The 26,289-nt window shown below is 33.9% G+C and overlaps 2 protein-coding genes across 2 annotated transcripts in view; one reads left to right on the top strand and one right to left on the bottom strand.

The window, feature by feature from the left end:
* LOC125834031 (uncharacterized) overlaps positions 1-26,289 on the bottom strand; it is a 509,901-nt gene that overhangs the window by 108,182 nt on the left and 375,430 nt on the right. The window lies entirely within an intron of this gene.
* Positions 6,965-8,609, top strand: LOC125834011 (trimethyltridecatetraene synthase-like). The gene is made up of 2 exons (XM_049513187.1): positions 6,965-7,873; positions 7,986-8,609. The coding sequence occupies exons 1-2, from the start codon at positions 6,965-6,967 to the stop codon at positions 8,607-8,609; spliced, it is 1,533 nt and encodes a 510-aa protein (XP_049369144.1).

Raw genomic sequence — 26,289 nt, 5'->3', positions numbered from 1 at the left:
GCCAAAAGATTAAAAACTTCAACTTCTTCACTTTCCCTCGCTCATAAATCTCCTAAACTCGCACTAAAGTAGCATATTCTTCAATTTAGCATTACTCTAGCATTTTAGTTTGGGACTTGTGCTCGGAATTGGAACCCTTTGCTGCCTAGCTTTTCAAATCGATTTAATAGACATTGAAGGTTAGTTTTCTTTTCTCATATTTACATTCGAAAGTTTTGTACTCATTTGCAATAATTGTCTTTTAGTGATGTGTTCTGGGCCTTTCTACTAGGATTAAAATGCCTATTTCAATTTGAAAACATGCCCGTAATGTTTTGATCTTCAGATGCTCGTATTTGTTGTGATGGTAATTGAATGAAATCTCGTTGGGTTGTGCTTGCATATTGTTTTGATTGTTTGGGTGAAGTCTGAGTAGCCCACGTTTGTGCTAAAGGTCGAAAACTTGCTCAATGATAGAGAGGGTGACACCGCTCTTAAGAGTAAATATCGTCAAATGGCCAAATGCGGCAAGTCCATGAGAAATCTGAGTGTTTCGGAGTGATGGGTAGTATGGGTCTTGCTCAAATTTCGTTAGTGCATGCTTTGATTTTGCTTTCGGGGTTTGCGAGATTGAATTCAAAATGATGGATTGAAAATGGGCACGTTGAACCATTTGGCGAGCTAGGTCGAGCTCGCCAAATTGTTCGATGGGTCGCCCAATTTCTCTGTCTCGCCCTTAGTAGCCGGTCAAATTGGATGAGACTGTAACTTTTGATTAGAAGCCATGGTTTGCCGAGCTCACTCGGCGACACGCCAAAAGTACTCTTGACCGCCCTCCGTATGCTATGCATTGTAACTTTCAGCGGATAAACCTTTGTTCGCCAAAAGTAATCGGTGATTCATCGAAAGGACTCTCTTATCGCCAACTTGCCTTAATTGTTTAGCCAACCCATCGGCGAGCCCGATTTAGTTCGCCGAATTGGTTTGGCGACTCGTCGACTTGATCGGCCTGTCTATCTGCAGAGAGAGTCACTGTGCCTGATGTTAAGTTGTTTTCTTATCCTTTCTCGATCTTTTGCAGATATGGACGCACCAATTTAACCGAGCAACCACAGAAAAAGGCTAAAGGTATTACGATCAATGAATGAGGATTAAACTCTCCAAAGAGAAAAATGGATGACCTTCAACTGGGAGATAAAGGCAAACGAGAAAGCACATAGCTAGGAAGGGCACAAATGTTGAACCAGCTTTTTCTGAGCCGGAGGATGAGCAACCTTTGATAAATCGAAGGAATGAACTCAGGGCTAGAGCTTAACTGCCACTACCACGACTACTGAATCAGTGCCAACTCTAGCACCACCTCCAGTGGCCCCTACATTTCCTGTAGCTCCACCTCTACCCAGATTGCTGAACAGGTTAAAAGGCGATGGTTTATGAACCATTCTAGAAAAAAAGTTACTATCTGTGGAGGGTTTGGAAGACAAACACGCTGAGGTGCTTGACACGCTCAGATATCATAAGCTGGAATAGTTCACTAGGCCACGGGGAAATTACATTCCTTCCTAGGTCCGGGAATTCTACCTAGCCTGTGGAGAGTTGGTCCTAAAGAATAAGAAGAAGGCTAGTGAGTTTCGACCGGTGAAGTCGGTTATGGTTAGAGGTAAAGATGTGAAGTGTCATAGCGATCATATTAATGTTGTATTGGGTCGACCGTTGCACTCGGTATTGCCCTACTAGGGTTTGCCTATTGTTCCATCCCTAGATGATTTGAAGGGTTGGCTAGCTCCGATAATCTCTAACACCACCCCGAGGTGGATGGATGCAGGAGCTCTGATTGAGAAGAAGGATATGAATATTGCCTCCCGGTATTGGTTTGGTTTCATCAACAACACTATCATGCCATCCCAGAACGAATCCATTTTGCGTCATCCTAAGACGGCTTGCCTTGGGTCTATCATGGCTAGGAGGTGGATCGACTTGGAACTTCTGGTTTCACAGGAGATGGCTATGAGAGCCAAAACAGACGCATACGTCTCTGCCTTTTCCTATTCTGATCACCGAGTTATGCCGTCATGCCGGAGTACCCCGGGATCCTGCTAGCGATATAGAGGTCACTCCGTCTTCCTCCATCAATATCCGGTGTATAGAGGCCGAGGTCACGCGAGATGAGGTTGACATGAGGAAAACAACTCCAGCATATACTTCTCCAGAGGTCGATGTTGACTCATTACCAGCAGAGGCACCTCTGTCTACTCCGACTTCGGAGCCTTCTGGTATACCCGCTCCTTCTTCTTCTTCACAGAATCCAGGTGCCTCATCTTCCTCCCAGCCTACCAGGATCACTCATGTCATGATCCTGAAGATGGGGCAGCTGGCCTATTCAACAAATGTGAGGGCGACGCGATTAGAGAGATTCATCCCAGGGATAATTGACAGTGCCATCTTGACTGCACTGACCCCCTTAGGACCACTGTTGATGATCTGACTGCCAGAGTCACTGCTTGTGAGAGCAGACATGGGGAAACACCCAAGGTTTCAACATTAAAAGCTGAAATAGCAGGGTTGAAAAAGGACGTAGCCTATTTGAAGGCTACTGACTTCACCACACTAATGCAGGGATCAAATGACGAGGATGCTCTTGAGACCTCGGGGGTTCCTCCGGCTACTACCAAAGATGTGCAAAGGGATGATGCAGGGCATTTAGAGTCAGAGACAGAGATCGATGAGGAGCGGATAGCAATGCGCGATGGGGTATTGAGCGAGAGCCAAGATGACAACATATTCAGAGACTTGGCGAATCTTGTGGAGATGGTTGTGCGGTCGGCAACTCAGACAGTGCCGACTGAGACGTCCACAACAACTCCTAGTGGATCTGGCATTGTTAGTTCGTTTGAGGCTAATTCGGGTACTAAGATCCATGTTTAGATAGATGCACCGAGCACTGATGCTCATATTCAGACCCCGATAGATAGAGAGACTGCATACACAAGACTTCTTTTTACCTCTCTCTCTGCCTTATTTACTTTAATTTTAGACACTTTTATTTGCATTTGAGGACAAACGCTTTTTATTGTGGTGAGGTGAGGCCCACACCTTTTGTGTTGATAGTTACGTTCTGTGTATATATTTGGGTTGTGCTACTTTAAAATTGTGTTTTATCTGTTTCGATGGATGATTGAGTTTACGGCTCCTTTTGACCCCTTCCGAAATTTTTTGAATTTTTCGCACATTTTCGCCACCCCTTATATGCTCTTGAATGTGGCTGTTCTTTGCAAAATTTAAGTCTCGGTTCCGATCAATATCGATGACTTGAATAGTGCTCTCAATCGAACGAACATGAATGCGTGGCTATGACGAGGCCAAATGAAGTTGCATAGACAATATGTGAACTCTTTGCATCTCGTTGTGATTATTCATTTATCAAATCGAGTCTCTTGTAATGACCGTCGCACACTAGCGAAAATGTGGAGTCTTGTTTGACTTTAGTGTCAATGCCTTGTGTGATGAGCTTACTTTGAACCATGCATGATAGATCCTAGAATTTGCCCCATTGGTCTGGTCATCTAAGTGATGCTATCTCTTGATATTATCTTAGGCAACTTCTAAGAGTGTGAACCAATTTGACATATACCTCTTTTGTGACCTACCCCGTGAGCGTGTGAAGCTCTTTTGAACACCCCTTAAGCCTTACCTTTCTTTGGAAGAAACTTAATGAACCCTAGACCTTACTTGATCCACTACCTATAATCCTCTTGATTTGTGGTTTAGTGAATAGCCAACTAAAAACCTAAGTTGGGGGTGTGGTGAAAAGGAAATGGAGAAGACAAGAAGTGCAAGAAAAAGTCTCTTTAACCCATGGTATTGCAAAACAAAATGGAAACCCTCCAAAAAAAAATTGTGGAATAAAAAGTGCAAAAGGAATTGGGTTTCCAAACAATACATGGAGAGTAAATTAAAGGATGACTTATGAGCATTAAAGAGAATGATGAAGGAAAAGGAAAGGAGTGTTGTAAGCACCACATTTCATGAGGATGGAAGTCACTGAGCCTAAATGACAATACCTTTGCACTCAGCCCCATTACAAGCCTTAAAAAGACCTTTTTGATCTTGAGTGAGCTGAAACAAATGTTGATCGAAAAATATGGGCAAACCTATGGATGAAAGCATGCATTGTGTTCTTCCTTGTGAAAGTGAGCGTTGCATCTGATTCTGAAGCTTTTAACTGTGAGCCATTGTGTGAATATGGAATCATTCTTTCTGTGAGGGCGTTTGAACACTATAATTGAGCTTGAACTTGCATTTGAAGCAAGTATTGTGAACATGAGACTCTTTGATATTGGTGAGTCACAACTTGAATCTTTAAGTGCACATTTGATCTTTGCATAAGTAAATTGAATCTTGTTGTGTGCATTCATGATTGAGTCTTATGTAGCACTGTTTGAGACACCATTTTTGAACAGTTAAACTTGATCAGGTTGCTTGAGGACAAACAACAGTTTAAGTTGGGGGTGTTGATGAGTCCACAAATTGGACTCATTTAGGGCTATATTTTGATGAAATTAGTGTCCTCAAATGCATGTTTTATCCCGATATCTGATGAAAACCTTTAAGTTTCAGGTATTTGAAGTTTGAGGCAAAGCATGGACACTACTTGGCAAAAAAGAAGAAACAGAAGCCGAAAGAATGAAGAAACGAAGGTTTGCGAATTGCTGAACACATTCGGTGAATCGCCAACAGATTGCATATTCGCCTTTTGTTCCAGTGTGTTGAGCCCCGAAGAAAAGGAGAAAATCGACGATGAAAAGGAGCAGTCGGCGTATCGCCGAATGACTCTATGAAGCAGTGCTACACCGCCCAATTACCCAGGATACAAAGATGCTGAAGGCAACTGACGAAAGGAGACGAAGTAGATCAAAGGGCGGATCGCCGAATGCATTGGCAATTCTCACTAACGTCGCCTAAAGAGCACTCAGAGCATATTTTCTGAAAACTATAAATACTAATTCAGTTTTTATTTTTAGTAGAGATTGTTACATCATTTTACCTAGTTTTTAGATTGAAAAGTTGAGAGAGAGTTTTGCAAATATTCTCTAAGTTTTGGAGAGGGTTTTGAAACTTGAAGAAGAAGAGAGTTTCATCTTCAATTTGGAAGTGGGTCTCTTGGATTCTTCACTCTTTGCCTAAATTGAGACTTAAATCTTCATACCCATTTGATTTCAACATCATTGAAGGTATAAATTTCTATTTCTTGATGTGTGGCTAAAAAAACCCCATTCTTGTGGTGTGATTTAGCAAATATGTGTTGAGATTATTGTTGGGTATTGCTTGCTGATAGGTTAGATCTATTTTAATGGTGATTTCACCTAGCGATTGTGGTTTAATTTAATGGATTTGTAGTTGCAAATACAAAATCACCCATGTGTTTTCGGCTTGCGAGAGAGAGAGGTCGCGAAACCAAGATCGCTAGACTGATGGCCTAAGGAGTGGGTCGACATGAGATTCAGCCCGAAAGGGTGAGCCCTAGTCCCATATTCATAGTAGTATTGACATTTAATTATTCTTCAGATTTATTCTATATAAATAAACATAAATTAAAGGTCACAAATCATAGAGATAAGATTACGCATTGAAAGTAAGGCAAGCCAAAGTTGGAAGTGTAATCGTCCAAAAATTATTTTCCGCAAGGAAAAAAGGGACTGGCAAAAATAAAATAAAATCATAATATATGAAAACCATCAAAAATTTCTTCAATTCTTAAATAGTCTTTTCTCTAATGAGTAAATCATAGTTAACACTTAATAGCCTAAACACATGCTTACTTTCCAAAGTGACATAAAAGAGTTGTGCACAAATTAAACTCTACATTGACAAATTAATTTCTTAGCTCTTTTCTCAAAATGAATTTGTGAATCAATGCACATTTATTGAGAAAAATATTTAAGGACATAATTTAAGTCATATTTTTTATTATTGCTCTTTCTGAAATCATAAATATAACGTTGTAAGTAGTGCAATTTATCTCCTAAAAAAATACTCTCCCCATCTCAAATTAGTTGATAATTTTCCTTTTTATACACGCATATTCAGAAATCATAAATAAGAAGATAATTTTACTAATTCACCCCTTAAAAAACTCATTGAAAATTTTACAAACAAATTTGAACACTTTTAAAAAGAATTAGTTGTAAAAGACAACTATTTTTAGTAAGATGATCAACTAATATAAGACATATGAAATATAAATTGAGTTTATATGCAATAGAGGGAGTAATAATATGTGGTGGCAGAATTGTCCTATAAATATTTCTGAAGCATTCTTGAATTATTACATCTATTCAACTTCAGTCACTTATTATCAAAGATGGAGATCTCTTGGGTTTTCATAGTGTTTGGCTCATGGCTACTGGCATTAGCTTTTTTCTTAAAAATATTCAACCATCCGAAAAGGAAACTACCACCAGGTCCAAAGCCATGGCCAATTATTGGCAATTTGAACCTCCTTGGTTCACTCCCACATGAGTCTCGTGAATGCTTACCTATGCTACGAAACATGTGGCCCCGCTTCCATGGAAAAGTTTAAAGGTGACTTATTAAATTCATAGAGATAAGATTAAGCATTGGTGCTTATCTTACAATTGAAAGCAAGGCAAAACAAAATTGAATTTGTAATCGTCCAAATATTATCTTCCACAAAGAAAAAAGGGACTTACTATTTAGGACTATCAATTCCAAAATGGCAAAAAGAAAAAAAAGAATCATAATTCATGAAAACTATCAATTTTTTCTCCAATTCATATCATTTCTTCTCTAATGAGCAACTCATAGTTAATAGTACTTATTAGCCTTTAGAAAAAAAATTTACTTTCCAAAGTGACTTAAAAGAGTTTTACACAATTTAAACTCTTTATTTTTATATTATACTTAATTAATATATAGTGGTAGGCTACCCTATAAATATTTCTCTAGTGTTCTTGAATTATCAGATATGGAGATCTCTTGGGTTTTCATAGTGTTTGGGTCATGGCTACTGGCATTAGCTTTTGTCTTAAAAATATTCAACCATCCGAAAAGGAAACTACCACCAGGTCCAAAGCCATGGCCAATTATTGGCAATTTGAACCTCCTTGGTTCACTCCCACATGTGTCTTTTCACCATCTTTCTCAAAAATATGGAGATTTAATGCTACTAAAATTCGGTTCGAAGCCTGTTTTGGTAGCATCATCTCCAGAAATGGCTAAAGAGATATTGAAAACACATGATGCTATCTTTGCATCTCGTCCCGCATTAGCTGCTGGTAAGTACACTAGTTTTAACAACTCAGACATGACATGGGCACCTTACGGTGCACACTGGCGTCAGGCTAGAAAAATCTTCATGACCCACATATTTAGTCCCAGGAGGCTTGATTCATTTGAGTATATTCGTGTTGAGGAAGGGCGAACTTTAATTTCTCGTCTTTTTCCTCTCTCAGGAAAACCAATTTTGCTTAGAGACCATTTACGTCGATTTACACTTCGCACTATAAGTAGGTTGGTTATGAGTGACAAATATTATAGTGACGATCAGTCAAACTCAGATGCTTTAATAATAACACTTGAAACGTTACAACGGATGCTTGATGAGTGGTTTCTTTTTGGTGGGGTGATTAATATTGGGGATTGGGTACCTTGGCTTAGTTGGTTCGACTTGCAAGGATACGTAAAGCGAATGAAGGCGTTAGGAAAGAATATGACGGAATTTTACAAATATGTAATTGAAGATCACAAGGCAATAAAGAGCCAAATAGAGAAGGAATATGTTCCTAAGGACATGGTTGATACTTTGTTGCACCTTGCTGATGACCCTAATCTTAAAGTTAAGCTTACTTCCGATAGTCTGATGGGATTAATACATGTAAGTTTACTTAATTTCTCTACAACTAGCTAGAACAACTTTTCATGAACAAAATAGGCATATTCATCCTTGTAGTTGATACTTGAATTTTTTTTCTACCAATATATACCAGGATTTGATAGCTGGTGGAACAGATACTTCAGCAACAACAATAGAATGGGCATTTCAAGAACTTTTGAGGAGACCAAACATCATGGACAAGGCACACCAAGAACTTGACAGAGCCATTGGAAAAGAACGATGGGTAGAAGAAGAAGACTTCTCTAAGCTACCTTATATAGATGCCATAATCAAAGAGACATTAAGACTTCACCCTTTAGGTGCATTGCTTCCTCCTCGTTACTCCATTGAGGATTGTAATGTTGCTGGTTATGACATACCAAAAGGGACAAATGTTTTTGTAAACGCATGGTCTTTAGGAAGAAATTCAAAGTATTGGGATAGGGCAGAAGAGTTCATTCCTGAAAGATTCATAGAAAATAACATAGACATAAAAGGACAAAATTTCGCATTGTTGCCATTTGGTTCAGGAAGGAGGAGGTGCCCGGGGTATAGCCTTGGTATGAGGCTTGTTCGAACAACAATGGCTAACTTGTTGCATGGATTCAATTGGAAATTAACAGGAGATATGAGGCCAGAAGATATAAGCATGGAGGAGATTTATGGATTAACTACACACCCAAAAAAGCCTATATCTGTGATTATGGAACCTAAACTTCCCCTCCATCTTTATTAAGACTAGTTCTTTGTTTTAGTGTTATCAATAAAAGTTTATTGCTAGCATTAAGTTAAAATAAAAATCTGCTGCATGTATAATATAATCTCTTTTTGAAAGCAAGTCAAGAAAATAAAAGAAAAAAGGAATTTTTTTTTTAATTTTCTTAAAAAAGTAATAGTAGTTGTTTTTAATGCTGGCTAATAACGTGACAAGTTTCATTTTTAAAAATAATTAAGCACTATCTTAGAATGCGGATCAATTAAAATTGACTAACAGGCCCATTCCTTTTTTAATTTCGAAAAAAAAAAAGAAACTCAAGAGCGTCCATATCAGTCCATTTTAAGAGGACTCTTTAATCAGTTGGTTGTAACTTGATTTAACCAAAGTTATACTCTGGTGCTTGTCAAGGCGAGTTGATTGCCTCAGTGGTACTCACTCAGTTTGTGGTAATTGACCATCATGAATAATTTTATTTTATCTTTCAAACTTATCTTACTCAATTTAATGATAAACTGAATTTTGTATTCTCGAAGAAGTGACAAGTAATCTGATTTAAGAAAATAGTCACACAAAAAAAAGTTATACTAAGTTAGAACATGGCATCAAATCAAGAACACGACACCCTAAATTAACACTACTAAAAAACGACGGAAGAAAAAGCGACGGATAGCGTCGCTCCAAAAAAGCGATAGACTAAGAGATGCCGTCCGTTGCTTTTTAATTAAAATATTTATTTTTAAAATTATTTTACAAAAAGCGACGGACTGCATCTCTTAGTCCGTCGCTTTTTATCAAAAATAATTATTTATAAATTAAACAATAACCACGCTGTCCGTCGTTTTAATTTATTTTATTTTATTAATTAGTTTTAAAAAAAAGCGACGGATGGCATCTCTTAGTCCATCGCTTTTTGGTCAAAATATCTAGTCAAACATTTTAAAAAAGCGACGGACAGCGTCTCTTAGTCCGCCGCTTTTTAATTAATTTTTTTTTTTTAATTTTTGTTAAAAGCGACGGACAGCATCGCTTAGTCCGTCGCTTTTTTCGCGTGTTTTTGCTAATTAATTATTTTATATAGATAGTGACGCAATTCGTCGCTTTTTATTAAAAATAATTATTTATTATTTTAAAAAAAGTCACGCCGTCCGTCGCTTTTTATTAATTTTAATTGTTTAATTATTTTTTAAATTAGTGACGGACAACATCTTTATGTCCATCGCTTCTTGGTCAAAATATCTGGTCAAATATTTTAAGAAAGCGACGGACAATGTCTCTTAGTCTGTCGCTTTTTGGTCAAAATGTTGGCCAAACATTTTTTTTTATAAAGCAACGGACATAGAGACGTTGTCCGTCGCTTTTTTAAAAATATCTACACTAGCAGACGCGATTTTCCCCATTTCTCCTTATAAAAAAACAAAATTGAGAAATATTTTGATTTAATTTTATTTAAATCGTCTTCCGGAGAATGGTTTTGTGTAAAATAAAAAACAAAAAAAATTATAATACCGACTTTCAGATGTCGGTAAAATTAAATAGCATGTAATAAATTAATATTAACTTTAAATAAATCGTCCTCCGAATGACGGTTTTATATAAGTTAAAAAATAATTTAATATAAAATACGGACCTCCCGATGTCAATATTATTTAATTAACATGATTACTTTTTATTTATCTTAAAATTTAATGTGATACCGACCTCATGAGGTCGGTATTTTTTATTATATCTAATTACTTTTAATAAAAGCGACATCCGGAGGTCGGTATGTTTAAAATATTTCTATTAATCACAATTTTGCTATTGTGCATAATATTAAAATTTCATTTTACACCTACGATTAATTGTTCAAAAAGTGTAACAATTTTGTATACTTTTACAAATAAAATGTTAGAATTCGTGAAATAAAAAAAAAATATCTATAATTCATATTTAGAGTATGAAACTACGTTGATATGAATTAGGAGATAATTATACTTATATTTATAGAGTAATGTACAAATCCTATCAGTCCTTCGTCTAATCATAAACTTAATATCTCATGTCATGATGTAGTCCGTCATCTAATCATAAACCTAACATATAATCCATTCCAGTATGAAATGCGAGATAGTATTATTATATACGTTCGATCTTGAATGGATGTCAAGTGTAGTGATCACCTCCTAATTATGATGACATGTAAAGGATACTTCATCGGAGTATGAAATACGTTGATTAATTATATATATATATATTCCTCGAGTAGTTTAACAAATCAAGTCTTATATACTAGTGGTTCAGATATGAAATACATTATCAATTATATATTAAATTTGATATTGATAAACTTTTGTTGATCAATAAAATTAAATTTATATAATTAGAAGGTATATAATTTAAATTTATAAAATTAACTTGATCGATATATATATATAATTTAACTACACATCAACAAAAGTTTAATTTAATAAATTTAATTTATCGATCAAGTTAATTTTATAAATTTAAATTATATACCTTCTAATTATATATATGGCCAAACACATATACAACCCCTCTAACTTGTCCACATTTTTCATTTTGGCACTTTATCTTAGTCTTGTTCCATTTTAACCCTTGAACTCCATTTTTTATGTTCCATTTTAACACGAAATACTATTTTTATGATTTATTTATTTTTATATATATTCTTCAATTGCAACTTCTTATTTTAAATCGACATGTGTCATTTAATTTTAGTTATAAAATTAAAAATTAACAAAAAATAATTCTTTTTAAAAAATAATAATTTCTTTTTAAGAGTGTTATGTACTTCTGTGTGAAAAATAACCGACGAAATTGTGTTGGTTTTCTATCTTTAAAATCACTGACAACCTTATAACAAAGTCAGTCGAGTTGTAACATTGTTTTGTAGTGTTATTAGCAATGAACAAGAGTCTTTTTTTAGTAGTGTTATTAACTAAGTCAGTCGAGTCTTTTTGAAGATGGGTTTTTTTATTCGTATTGATTTATATTAAAAATTAAAAGTGAGTATTTGCATTAAATTTAGTGTCACGACCCGAGCCTACACCCTGAACGTGGCCGGCACTTGAAGACCATTGCTGGTCCCCAAGCGAACCCTCATCCTGGCTGACTACAAGCGGAAAACTGATTCAAGCATACAAAGCTTAAAAAACTGAAATAAAAGTTCATAAAACTTAAATATAAACTTTAAGTCCAGAGAAAACTCTTTATAATAAAATATATACAACTCGCCATAAAAAGGCAACTTTAGTCTTTAAAACATTTAATAAAATAAATGATACAGACTTCTCAACTGTACTGACTATCTATGAAGCCTCTAACTGATAAAGATGGAAGTCGGGACAAGACCCACGACATCTTAACAACTGATATAACTGAAAGGTAAATGAAATCCTCCGAAAGCAAGGAGGCTCACCATAGCTAACTCGAACTCTCGGATGTATCAACGAAGCTCTTGTTGATGATCCTGAATACCTGTGTCTGCATCATGAAAAGATGCAGGCCAAATGGCTCAGTACGTGGAATGTACGAGCATGTAAGGGGAATTCTAAAACATAAACATAAGCTTGAAACTTGATAAAAAGGAAACATACTTGCCTGTTTTCAATCTTACTCAACTCAAGGAATACTCCAAACTACTCAAACTTACTCAACTCAGAAGTACTCAATGATAAGATACTCAACTCAGAGATTAGATACTCAACTCAAGGATATGATATTCGACTCAAAGATATGATATTCGACTCTGGATACTCAACTCTGGATACTCAACTAAATATGACTGAACTCATTTCAATATAAAGCAATTTAAAACAAGTGCAATATAAAGAAACAAACTGTTTAAAAACATGCTGTCAAATCTGTGTGTATGCAAGGATACACCATAACTCTGAAATGTATATAAAAATACAATAAACTGATGTATATAAAAATACAATAACTTCTGTGGGAGTTTCTCTAACCGACAACCATCACATAAGAGCTATAGTGATGATACATCGATCTACCTCACGCTGCCAGCGCATCCTATACCCGACCAAAGGTATAGGACCTGAACTACTAATGGATCCACTAGTCTATGTGAAAAGGATTCATCTAAAAAGTATGACCCTTTTCTACCCATGATGGCTACATGGTTTATGGGGGCTGTGAGTTGTCTGAACTCTCCCCCATATCGGTGCTCAATACTACTCCCAAAATATACTAGCTCTTATGTTTTAAAAACATACTTTTTTTCTGCTGATTTGAGATAATTGCTCAAAAACTTTGCTCAAATGCTATCTTGGAAATCTCAGTTTCCCTGCTTGCTTCATTTAGAAAGCTATTACTCTTTTCTGAAAACTAGCCCGAAGGCCCTTTGGAAATCTCAGTTTCCGTTCTTACTTAAATGTGAAAACATTTATAAACTCTTTGGGAATACTTAGTCCCCATATACTTTTGAAGAAAAGGACTTCAATCTTTACTCTTCACTCTTTACTGAACTCAAAACTTAAGTCTTAAAACAAAGGTAAAACATTTGCAAAAGACTTCTTAAAATGTGGTTCGTGTCGAATGATGGACATGAACGACTCAATGCAAGGTTTTCAATAACCACAGATAGAGCTCAAATACTTGGAACTCAAGAACTTCAATAATACTACTCATTTCAAGAATGTTCAACTCAGAGGGTTCATGCGGAATTATGACCATGAACGACTCAACTCAAGGACTCAAAGATACTTCTCTTCTCAAGACTGCTCGACTTATAGGATTCATGCGGAATTATGGGCATGAACAATTCAACTCAAAGACTTTATGGGTAACATGTAATAGTCCCATGCTTAGAAATATAATCTCAAAGGGGATTAGGAACTCAATACTCAAGACTTAGGACTTGAAGATACTACTCCTCTCAAAGACACTCAGCTTACGAAGTTCATGCGGAAATTATGGGCATGAAACAACTCCACTCGATGGTCTAAATAACATTATGAAACTTATGTATGTGACTCTTCTCATTCTCTGACTTACTTCCTCAAAACTTAGTTCAAATCGATAGTTGATCTCAAAGGATTCACAATTGAACTCAAAGGCTTTCTTGAACTCTACTCTTAACTCTCTCTTGAATTTGAATTATGAATTTAAGAGTTATGATTCATGATATGAAGGATCTCAGTAACAATATAGCTATTCGATAATTAGGAATAGAACTTTTAAAAGAAACATGAATTCAAGAACTCAAAATCAACTTATCTCAAGAATACTCAAATCTAGGGAAAGTATCCTAGATTACTCTTTTTTTGATCTGAAAGTAGATGTAGGGCGTGAGGACGAACTAGTCCAACACTATGATAGCCTTACATACCTAGAAGAACAAGATTCTTGAAGAATCTTGAAGAATCTTTAAGAATCTTGAAGAAGAACTTGATTAGAAGCCTTGAAACCCTAGCTTGAAGGTAAACAATCAAGAAGACCTTTCTTGAGATTCTCGAGTTAGTTTCTTAAAATCTCTATAGCCAAAAAATATGATTTTCATGAGTGAAGATGAAAATCTGATTGTTTTGAGCTTTTTATTAGTCAAGAATTTCGTTGATGGTTTTCTTGGAGGTAAAAAGACAAAAACCGATTATTTTCAATATTTTCCCGTCGGCTAATTCGTAACAGCACTGTATAGGTTACTAAAATAGTCATAACTTTTTACTCAGATATTGGATTGACGTGAAATTGGTGGGGTTGGAAAGTAGATTCAATTACCTTTAATTGGATAGGTTATGGCTCACGTAACTCTTAATATTCTAAGATATATGGTCGTTTAAAGTTGACCTAAGCAGAATCTTACTTCAAAACTTAACAAACTTCAAGAACACTTATCAAGAACTCATCAAGAACTTAAATCCATAAATTTCAAGAACGAAATTACGCTGAATAAATCATGATTGGCGCGTGGGTGAAAGAACCCAACACTATGGAAACTTACATACCTCTTAGGGATTAAACCCATGGCGAAAATCCGCAACAAGATGCAAGAATCTCGACGAACGCTTTCATCCTTTCTCTTTTCTCCTCTTTTCTCTTCTTCTTGAACTCTCAACTAAAACCCTAGGTGTATTTTAGAATTATAAAACTGAACCTAATCAGATTAGACCCCTAAAATATTACTAAAAACGAATTAAATCTGATTGGGTAAGGAAAAGACCAAAATACCCTTCTCTATTTTCGGCTAACCTTCCTTAACTGGTCAGCCTGTCTTCAAAAGGACATATCTCACTCATCCGACCTCGAAAAATAGCAAACTCCACGGCGTTGGAAAGATAATTCAAAGATCTTCGCTACGGTATCTGGTAGCACACCTAATTCATCCTGAGCTAGGAGTTATGGTTGTTTGAAGTCGACCCAAAACTCATACTTAAGCATAACTTGCAAAATTTCAGATTTTGCTATTTCCAATTTAATTCTTTTTGAAACTCAAGGTGCTACATCTAGTGACCTTAACACTTAAGAAATTTTAAATTCCTTGGTAAAATCTCACTCACTACGAAGAACGGTTCGGGTCTTAGCTCAAAAAATTTCTGGGGTGTTACATTTAGATAGCCTAGATGATAAGAAAAAATAAATAAGTAGTGTTATTTAATTTGATTGAATGTTTAAGAAAGAAAATCAAAGAACTTTCGTCAATTTATTTTCATGCAAAAATACAGAGAAATATCAAAAAATAATATTATTGTTTGAAAATTTTTATGTTCGTTCGCGAATGTTTAATTTTTTTAATTAACAGGCACACGTCAATTTTAATTTTTTAATTAAAATTACATATACATACATACATACACACACACACACACACATATATATATGTATGTATGTATATATGTATGTATGTATATGTAATTTTAATTAATAAAATCAACCTCAAAAGGTGAGTTTATATTAAAATAAATTAATAAATACCGACCTAAAGAGGTCAGTATATTTAAATAATTATTTTATTTAGATAATATCGACTTCACGATGTCGGTATGTTGACACCCAATTTTGGACAGACCTATAACCCTTTCGGAAGTGCTATTTGGTTAAATACGTGTTTTTATAAAAACATTCCGAGTTTAAATTTTTAATCGATTTTGTCTAAAAATTATATATTTTAGTTTGCATGCTTTATAAAATTATCGTAAATATTTTTAAATTATAAGTAAAACTCGGAATAATTATTTTATTCAAATGTTTTAAAATTTAAGTGATTTTTATTATATAAAATATTATAATATTTGTAGTATTTTAATTGGATAGCATTTCTTTAATTTTTCTCGAAATCATTTAATTTTTAGCCCATTCTAATCTAATTCCTTTCAATTTTAGCTTTTCCCTTATTCAATTCATTGCAATTCTAGCCACCTCAATCCAATTTCGTTTTCAATTATAGCCTCTTATATCAATTTTAGTTGCAATTTTAGCCATTCATTCATTGAAATTATAACCCTTTTTGTCCAAATTTTGAAACATTAGTTTAAATCTTAACCGTCCATCCTTTAAGTGAATCCTAGATCAAATCCTAGCCGCTCATCTTAACTAATCCAATGGATCAAATTAAATCTACCTAACCTTCCTATTTTTGACCTAAAAAAAGACCATACCCTCTAATCTCTTCTCTCTCAAGCAGCCCTAGCTCCTCCTCCGGTAGCCCTACCCCGCCGCCCTCCTCCTGCCGCTCTCCTCCTGCCGCTCTCCTCCCGCCGCCCTCCTCTTCTCATCTCTTCTCTCCTTGCTCCCTCCCGTCTCTTCTCACTGGCGAGACAAGTCGCCGCCTATCTCTCGTCTCTCCAATCAACATCAACAGCCGGCGAGGAGAGCAACATCTCCGGCCAACTGACCCCGACCTCGATCCACTGCCCTTCTTCTTTAATTGAAGGTTAGGGTTTCATAATATTATTTTTAATTCTTGAAATTTGAGTATTGAATTTGTTAATTAGTGTATTGAATTAGTTTTTTTATTGATTGTTAGTTTGAGTGATTGTTAGTTAGTAAGTGAATGATTTAGGGGTTTTTGATGGTTAGTTTGAATTAGGGATTATTTGGTTGTTAGTTTGTGTTTGTTGATTGTGAAATGAAAATTTTAATGTTGGGGTTTGTTTGAATTAGGGTATCTTAGGATTTGTTTGAAATTCGGTATTTGTTGAGTTAATTAATTCGATTTTGGAATTGTAAGATTAGATTGAATTAGGGTATTTAAGGAGTTGTTTGAATTTAGGATTTTAATTAGCACTAGTTTGATTTTGGGATTTTAGGACTAGTTTGAATTTGTGATTTCAAGACTAGTTTGAATTTTGAATTTAGGACTAGTTTGAATTATTATTGAAGTTGAACTTAGAATTTGAACATGAACTTGAACTTGAACTTAGAATTTGAAGTTAAACTTAGAACTTTAACTTGAAATTAGAACTTGAACTTAGAACTTGAACTTGAACTTGAACTTAGAATTTGAACTTGAAATTAGAACTTGATCTTGAACTGGAACTTGAACTTAGAACTTGAACTTAAACTTAGAACTTGAACTTGAAATTAGAACTTGAACTTAGAACTTGAACTTAGAACTTGAACTTGAACTTGAACTTAGAATTAGAAGTTGAACTTGAAATTAGAAATTGAACTGGAACTTAGAACTTGAAATTAGAACTCGAACTTTGTCACGACCGAAAAATGGACGTGATGGCACTCGTCTTAACCCACCAAGACAAGTCAGCCTAAAACTCAACCATTACAATAAAATGCAGAAATTTTTATAATAAACTCAAATATACCCCCAAAATCTGGTTGTCACGTGTACAAACCTCTAAAGTATTACAATTGAATCAAAAGAAAAATTACAAGTCTCATATGACATTGTTTCTAGAGTAGAACAAGATCATAAACAGGAGTAAGAAGGATCGCTGAGAAGATAAACAACTACCTCACAAATCTCCCAGAAGCCTCGGAAAAGAAGAGAATAACAAGTACCACAAAAATCCAGGCTCGTAACCTACAAAAATTTGTAGAAGCAAGGGGTGAGTACCAAACCACACGGTACTCAACAAGTAAACCTCTAAACACGAGCTAAGGGATAGAATACAAGTACTCCTTACACCCCAACCGAACCTTCACAACTACAATCTGTATAAAAATCAGCCCAACCTAACAGTTCAAAGTTTACAAAGCACATAGCTCAACACAACACTCTAACAATTTCATATCCTCAACAACAACACTCTAACAATTGCATATCTTCAACAACAAGCTCAATAATTCATCAGTCACAAGTTCCATAGAAAGGCACTCACAAGATCAGCAACACACAAGATCAAGTTCACCAATAATAAAGAAGTGCAATGCAATGAAATGCAATGTCAAGTATAGTGATGCATGTCTGACCTAATGATACACACCCGCTGTCTCTCAGTCCGGGACTCATGGGGGACATATCTGTCCATGCATCCATCGCGGCGCGTGATACGACCCTCGATAATAGTAACCATCGCGGCGCGCGATACGTCTCTCGAAATATAGTATCCATCGCGGCGCGCGACACGTCCCTCGAAATATAGTATCCATCGCGGCGCGCGATATGTCCCTCAAAATGGTACATCTTCTTTATTTTCTTATTCTTTCTCAATGAACATAACACTTGTCACAACTAAGTCTCAGAACAATGCAAATGACATGTTCACACAAATAATGAAGAGATGACCATTTTCATAACATTGCACAATTCACAACAAGACAATCATGATACAACATCAACAATAATTCCACAAGCCTTTCAAACAATTCTCAACACATCACACAAACAATTGATCACATTGCCTTTTATTATCCCTTTTTCATCATTAGAATTAATCAATGTGGACAAGTCAACCCATCACCAAACCTCATTACCCTAAACACATATTACAAGGAAATACATAAATTCCATACACTTAACAAGGGTTTAGAAATCCACTTGCCTCAAGTTATCGAACAATCACTCCGGGACTTGAGCCTTTCCTTTTTGCTGAGCTTCCAAATCAATGCAAATCTAATCAAGTACATAATCACAATAAGATTTTGAAACTAGCAACACCCATTTTACTATAGGTTTGCCTAGACCCTAAAACTCACTCAATTTATAATCAAGTTCCTAAATCTTGATTCCAACCAATAGGTCAAATCTCATATTTCCTAAATTTCAAGTCTAAGGTTAAGTCATAATTTCTCCAAACACTACAACCCTGAGAGTTTTCATATAATATAATATACCCAATATTCAATTTCACATCTTAATATATCAAAACTTGAATCATAATGTGATAACTAGCTATTAACTAATGTCAAATATTAGTGATGTGCCTCAAAACAATTTGCAGATTAACATATTTCTAATGTTCAACTATAAACATTAATTCACTAAACTATTAGCTCCACAATCACGTCCAATGATTATGCCATCATTGTCCAATGATTAGGTCTCATTGGACAATGATTAGGCATTAGAAATCAACCATATTCTTACCCCAACTTCAATACATACGCCACTGACTTTGGTTCAACTTTTCCTATTCAATCTTCTTACTTTCTTTCACAACCAACATTGCAGTAATAATCATTAAAACACGACATAAGCCAATAGAAATGTCAAACCTATATTCGTTCATCAATTGGTATCAATATATAATAACTTGCCACTCACATTTTGTCCCCTTCTAATAGCATACACAATTAAGTGTTCACTCTTTTTCCTTCGACCATTAAGAAGACTGTCGCACTGACGCCACATGCATGTTATTATTAGTGGGAAATATTAGTTAACTAATGGGACAATTTAGCGTAAACTCTTTCACTGGAAATTATGTATAAAACAACAATCATAAAATCTCAGCCAAAATACTTACGTGAAGGAAGAGCACTCGCTGCTCATTGATGTCGCTTAGGGTTTCTCCCTATTCTCTTTATTTTTCTTTTCTAAAATAATTAAAAAGGTTAAATCTCACTAATTTTATTTATATACATGGGTCAAGTGATAAAGGGTACCAAGTAAATTATGGACTTGACCCATTAACCCCCAACTAAATAAATAAATTATTTAACAAATATCCATCAACTAAATAATCGTAGTTAAACAAATAGTTTAAAATTCCCAACCAACTTCACAAACTGATCAAAAGTGACTTAGGGCAACTACCGAGATGGGTAAAACGATAATTTTTGTAAAAATTTCTAAAAATGACTTTCCGGGTCATTACAAACTTAGAATTAGAACTTGAACTTAAAATTAGAAATTGAACTTGAAATTAGAACTTGAACTTAGAACTTGAACTTGAAATTAGAATTTGAACTTGAATTTAGAACTTGAAATTTGAGTATAGAATTTGTTAATTAGTGTATTGAATTAGTTTTTTTATTGATTGTTAGTTTGAGTGATTGTTAGTTAGTAAGTGAATGATTTAGGGGTTTTTGATGGTTAGTTTGAATTAGGGATTATTTGATTGTTAGTTTGTGTTTGTTGATTGTGAAATGAAAATTTTAATGTTGGGGTTTGTTTGAATTAGGGTATCTTAGGATTTGTTTGAAATTCGGTATTTCTTGAGTTAATTAGTTCGATTTTGGAATTGTAAGATTATATTGAATTAGGGTATTTTAGGAGTTGTTTGAATTTAGGATTTTAATTAGCACTAGTTAGATTTTGGGATTTTAGGACTAGTTTGAATTTGTGATTTCAAGACTAGTTTGAATTTAGAATTTAGGACTAGTTTGAACTATTATTGAAGTTGAACTTAGAATTTGAACATGAACTTGAACTTGAACTTAGAATTTGAAGTTAAACTTAGAATTTGAACTTGAAATTAGAACTTGAACTTAGAATTTGAACTTGGAATTAGAACTTGAACTTGAACTAGAACTTGAACTTAGAACTTGAACTTAGAACTTGAACTTAAACTTAGAACTTGAACTTGAAATTAGAACTTGAACTTGAACTTAGAATTTGAAGTTAATTTTATGATAATATGTTTGTGTCCATCTAGTATTGATATTTAGCTTTAATTTTATGATAATATTTTTGTGTCCATCGATTGTTTGTTAAGCATAAGTACCAACACTAGTTGATCCTATTGATGACAAAATTGATTTTTTTGCAAGATCGATTTGTGTCCATCTAGTGTTGACACTTAGCTTTAAATTTAGAAATAATATATTTGTTAAGCATGAGTACCAACACTAGTTGATCCTATTGATGACAAAATTGATTTTCTTGCAAGATCGATTTGTGTCCATCTAGTGTTGACACTTAGCTTTAAAAATTAAATAATGTGGTTTTGTTGATGGATTTAGTTGTTGGAATTAAGTCAAAAGTAAACTAGTTAAAGTTATAAAGTTGTTAAGTTGTTTAAATAAGTTAAATTAATTAATGTGATTTAGTTGGTGAATTTAGTGTTGTATTAAGTCAAAACTAAACTAGTTAAAGTTGTTAAGTTGTTTAAATAAGTTACATTAAAAAATGTGGTTTTGTTGATGGATTTAGTTGTTGGAATTAAGTCAAAATTAAACTAGTTAAAGTTATAAAGTTGTTAAGTTGTTTAAATAAGTTAAATTAATTAATGGGGTTTAGTTGGTGGATTTAGTGTTGTATTAAGTCAAAACTAAACTAGTTAAAGTTGTTTAAATAAGTTGAATTAAAAAATGTGGTTTTGTTGATGGATTTAGTTGTTGGAATTAAGTCAAAGCTAAACTAGTTAAAGTTGTTAAGTTGTTTAAATAAGTTAAATTAAATAATGTGGTTTTGTTGATGGATTTAGTTGTTGGAATCAAGTCAAAACTAAACTAGTTAAAGTTGTTAAGTTGTTTAAATAAGTTAAATTAAATAATGTGGTTTTGTTGATGGATTTAGTTGTTGGAATTAAGTCAAAACTAAACTAGTTCAAGTTATAAAGTTGTTTAAATAAGTTAAATTAAAAAATGTGGTTTTGTTGATGGATTTAGTTGTTGGAATTAAGTCAAAACTAAACTAGTTAAAGTTATTATGTTATTTTAATAAGTTAAATTAAATAATGTGGTTTTGTCAATACTAAACTAGTTTTAGGACTACTACTAGTAAAATTATTATTAAATTTTATTTATAATATAATTGAATATCTATATTTTTGTAGATGGATCATCGTTTGTGGATGTATAATATGCATTATGAAACTGGTGCTGGTTTGAAACCTGAGTTTATTGACGGTGTTAGAAATTTTATTGAACATACAATTATATATATCAATAGTGAATATATTTATGATATGTATATATATTGATGTCAATATTTATATTTAATATGCAGAATGACTTTCATAAGTACGTCGCTGAGAATCTATATAGTTCGGTTCAATTGACACATGAACTATCCACTCAGATTTGGAAAGAAAAAGTGGTAGGGGGGACACACAAGGGTAGATGATATGGTCTAGGCTCTCGCAACGATGTTAGACGCCTTCAGTCAGGCTTAGAAGGTATTGGATCGTCACGTCAAGCCGAGGCACTTGACGGTGTTCAGATTGCTGCTATGTCGGATCAAATAATAAACTTACATCGGCACTAGCAGAGTCGGAGCGAAAAAGAGTAGCTGAACAACAAAGCATGAGTGAGACCGTTCAGCAAATCAAAGAACAAGTGATGAACCTCGCTCGTCAACCTACTACTTCGGCTCCCGATGACACCGACGACGAGAGTGATGGGGATGATTATGTAGATCTCACTCCCTAGTTTAGATCTCTGGACATTTATGAACTTTTTGAAATTTTAAAACGAAATTTAAAAGACTTTATAAGTCTTTAATTTATGATTTAGATACTTTTGAATGTTATTTTAAGTTTGTGGTTTTATGTTTTGTTTAGATTGTTTATAATTGTGTGTGTTTGATTGGGCTGAATAGTGTAGAATTGAATTGAATTGAATTGCATTTGCAGGTGGGCAGCAGAAGCTGCGAGTTGCTACTGTCAAAAATATTGCAGAAAAAGCGACGAACAACGTGGTTTAGTCCGTCCCTTTTTTGGGTTTTAAAAAATAAAATTTCCAGAAAAGCGACGAACTGCGTCGCCCTTTAGAAATTTAAAAAAATGAAAATTAAAATAAAGCGACGCAGTCCGTCGCTTTTTTTAAAAAAATTCAAAAAAAAGAAAGTAAAAAAGCGACTCAGTTCGTCGCTAAAAGAGACGCAGTCCGTCGCTTTTTTAAAAATGACGTTGTCCGTCGCTTTTTGAAAAGCGTCGAGCTAAAAAGCGACGGAAGTGACTGCGTCGCTTTTCCGTCGATTTTGACCAAAAAAGCGACACAGTCCGTTGCTTTTGTCCGTCGTTTTTTGACAATTTTTTAGTAGTGTAATTGTCACTACCCGAGCCTACCCTGGACGTGGCCGGCACTCGAGAACCATTGCTGGTCCCCAAGCAAATCCTCATCCTGGCTGATTACAAGCGAAAAACTTACTCAAGCAAAAATGGGAACTCCAAATGTCAAAATATAAACTTTAAAAACTCAATTTGAACTTGACTCCAATAAATGTCTGAAAGTAATTAACAAGTCATAGTAAACTGCCTCATGACCTCAAAAGAAATAATGAGAGACTCCTCGACTTTTAAACTATCTATGAAGCCTCTAAGTATTACGATAGATGTCGGGATAAGACCCACGACAACTGAACCAAAAGCTGGAAATAAGTGTGAAGTCCTCCGGAAAGCAAGGAGGCTCACCAAAACTAGCTGGAGTGCAAATGGTATCAACGAAGAGCCTGTTGATGAACCTGAAGACCTGTATCATCATCATAAAAAGATGCATGTCGAATGACATCAGTACATTGAATGTACGAGCATGCAAGGGGAAAACTGAAACATAGATAAATGAACTAACAACATAGGAAGACATACTCACCTCAACTCAACTCAATTCCAATATGAAAAAATAATATTAAGAGATACAATGTTTAAAACATTATAAAATAGGAGATATAAACTCAATGATGTATAAAAATACAATAAAATACTCTTTACTCTTATTTGGGAGATTATCTAACCGACAACCATCACTATGATCTATGTGATGATACAACGTCTCGCCCACACTGCCAGAACTATCCTATACCTTGTCGGGGTATAGAACACTTCAACTAACTGGATCTACTAAGCTCTGCCCGAAGGCACTTAGAATTCATCTAAAAAATATGATCTTATACCCATGTTGGCATACTCATTGGTGCTTATCTTATAATTGAAAGCAAAGCAAGACAAAGTTGAATTTGTAATCATCCAGAAATTATTTTCCACAAAGAAAAAAGGGACTTACTATTTAGGATGATCAATTCCGAAATGGCAAATTTAAAATAAAATCATAATATAGAAGTCATCAAAATTTTCTCCAAATTCTTAGATCATCTCTTCTCTAATGAGCAAAATGACAATTAATACTTGATACTTGATAGCCTAAATAAATGCTTACTTTTCAAAGTGACTTAAAGAGTTGTGCACAATTTAAATTCTATATCGCCAAATTATTTTTTTAGCTCTTTTTTCAAAGTGAATTTGTGAGTAAATGCACACTTATTAAGAAAATAATTTAAGTCATATTTCTCACTATTGCTCTTTGTGAAATCATAAATATAACTTTGTAAGTAATGCAATTTAAGCCTAATCTTGAAGTTAAGCTTACTTCCTATAGTCTGATGGGATTAATACATGTAAGTTTACTTATTTTCTCTACAACTAGTATAACATTTTATGACAATAGATAGATAGATCATTTTCTTAAATTTGCTACCTTTGTCCTTAAAAGAACAAAGAAGTTATTTTCTCTACAACTAGCTAGAACAACATTTCATGACAATAGATAGATAGATCATTTTCTTAAATTTGCAACCTTGGTCCTTAAAAGAACAAATGAGTTTACTTATTTTTTCTACAACTAGCTAGAACAACATTTCATGACAATATATAGGTAGATCATTTTCTTAAATTTGCTACCTTTTTCCTTAAAAGAACAAAGAAGTTTACTTATTTTCTCTACAACTAGCTAGAACAACATTTCATGACAATAGATAGATCTATCACTTTCTTAAATTTGTTACCTTCTCCTTAAAAGAAAAAAGAAGTTTACTTATTTTCTCTACACCTAGCTTGAACAACATTTCATGACAATAGATAGATAGATCACTTTCTTAAATTTTCTACCTTTCTCCTTAAAAGAACAAAGAAGTTAACTTATTTTCTCTACAACTAGCTTGAACAACATTTCATGACAATAGATAGATAGATCACTTTCTTAAATTTGCTATCTTTGTCCTCAAAAGAAGAAAGGGCCTAAAATGCCTCTCAACTATTTCAATTGATATGAAATTATCTTCCATCCCCCCCTCCCTTCCCTCCCAAATACACGTGATATCAATCTTTTAGCTAAAAATTATCCTTATATCTAAAAATCACAGTCATAAGGTGGATGGAGGATAAATTTATACCAAATCTCATATATAACCCTACTGTTATACAAATGGCTCACATATATCATTTTCTCTAACGGAAGTGAATAAATTGATTTTAATTACTACTTTTTTGAAAAAAAATATAATCCATATGGGGTATATTTTATTCTCCTCACACATATATGTTTTTTACTTTTTTGTTTCAACTATTAATTTAAATTTATAATTTAAGAAAAAAAATAAGAAACTCGAATAATGATAATCAAAGAAGTAAAAAATAATTTTTGTATGATAATCAAAGTAGATTTAAAATTCGTAATATTATCTCTTAAATATATATGTGGGGTGATTTTCCTTTTGAAATTAGAATATTTACCGTTTGTGGACTAGTCAAATTTATTTGGAAAAACTAAGCAAATACCCCATAAAAGCAAAATAATTACAAACATATACCCCTTTACATTCATATCCCACCAAATAATTACACTATATACCTCCAACTATTTTCGCTTAACTATACTACATAAGTATCATATATTGTATTGGTATCATTAAGGCCGGTAATTTCGCTTATACTGATTTAGAAATTCGTAATATTATCTCTTAAATATATATGTGGAGTGATTTTTCCTTTTGAAATTAGAATACTTACCGTTTGTGGGCTAGTAAAATTTATTTGGAAAAATTAAGCAAATACCCCATAAAAGCAAAATAATTACAAACATATACCCCTTTACATTCATCTCCCACTAGATAATTACACTATATACCTCCAACTAATTTCGCTTAACTATACTAAATAAGTATCATATACTGTATTGGTATCATTAAGGCTGATAATTTAGCTTAAATGATACTAAATCATATATATATTGTATTGGTATCAATAAAGTTTCTTGTTAAAAAATTACTCATTAGTCAAATATATATATATATATATATATATATATATATATCATTAACTAATGAGTCATTTCTGAACAAGAAACCTCAATGATACCAGTATAGTATATTTATATGCTGATTTAATATCAAGTTAAGCGCAATTATCAGCCATAATGATATCAATACAGTATATGATACTGATTTAGTATTAGTTAAGTAAAATTATCAGTATTAATGATACAAATACAATATATGATACCGATTTAGAATCAGTTAAGCGAAAATTATCAGCCTTAATGAATGGAGGGTATGAACTGTAATTATTTATGAGAGAATGAATATTTCAGAAATTACTTTGAATTTGAGTATGAACTTGTAATTATT

The sequence above is a fragment of the Solanum verrucosum genome, unplaced genomic scaffold, assembly GCF_900185275.1.
Source record: "Solanum verrucosum unplaced genomic scaffold, falcon-dt-bn FXZP01000108.1, whole genome shotgun sequence".
Classification (NCBI taxonomy): domain Eukaryota; kingdom Viridiplantae; phylum Streptophyta; class Magnoliopsida; order Solanales; family Solanaceae; genus Solanum; species Solanum verrucosum.
Note: the sequence above shows the minus strand (reverse complement) of the source record. Positions and strands in the feature narration are given on the sequence as shown.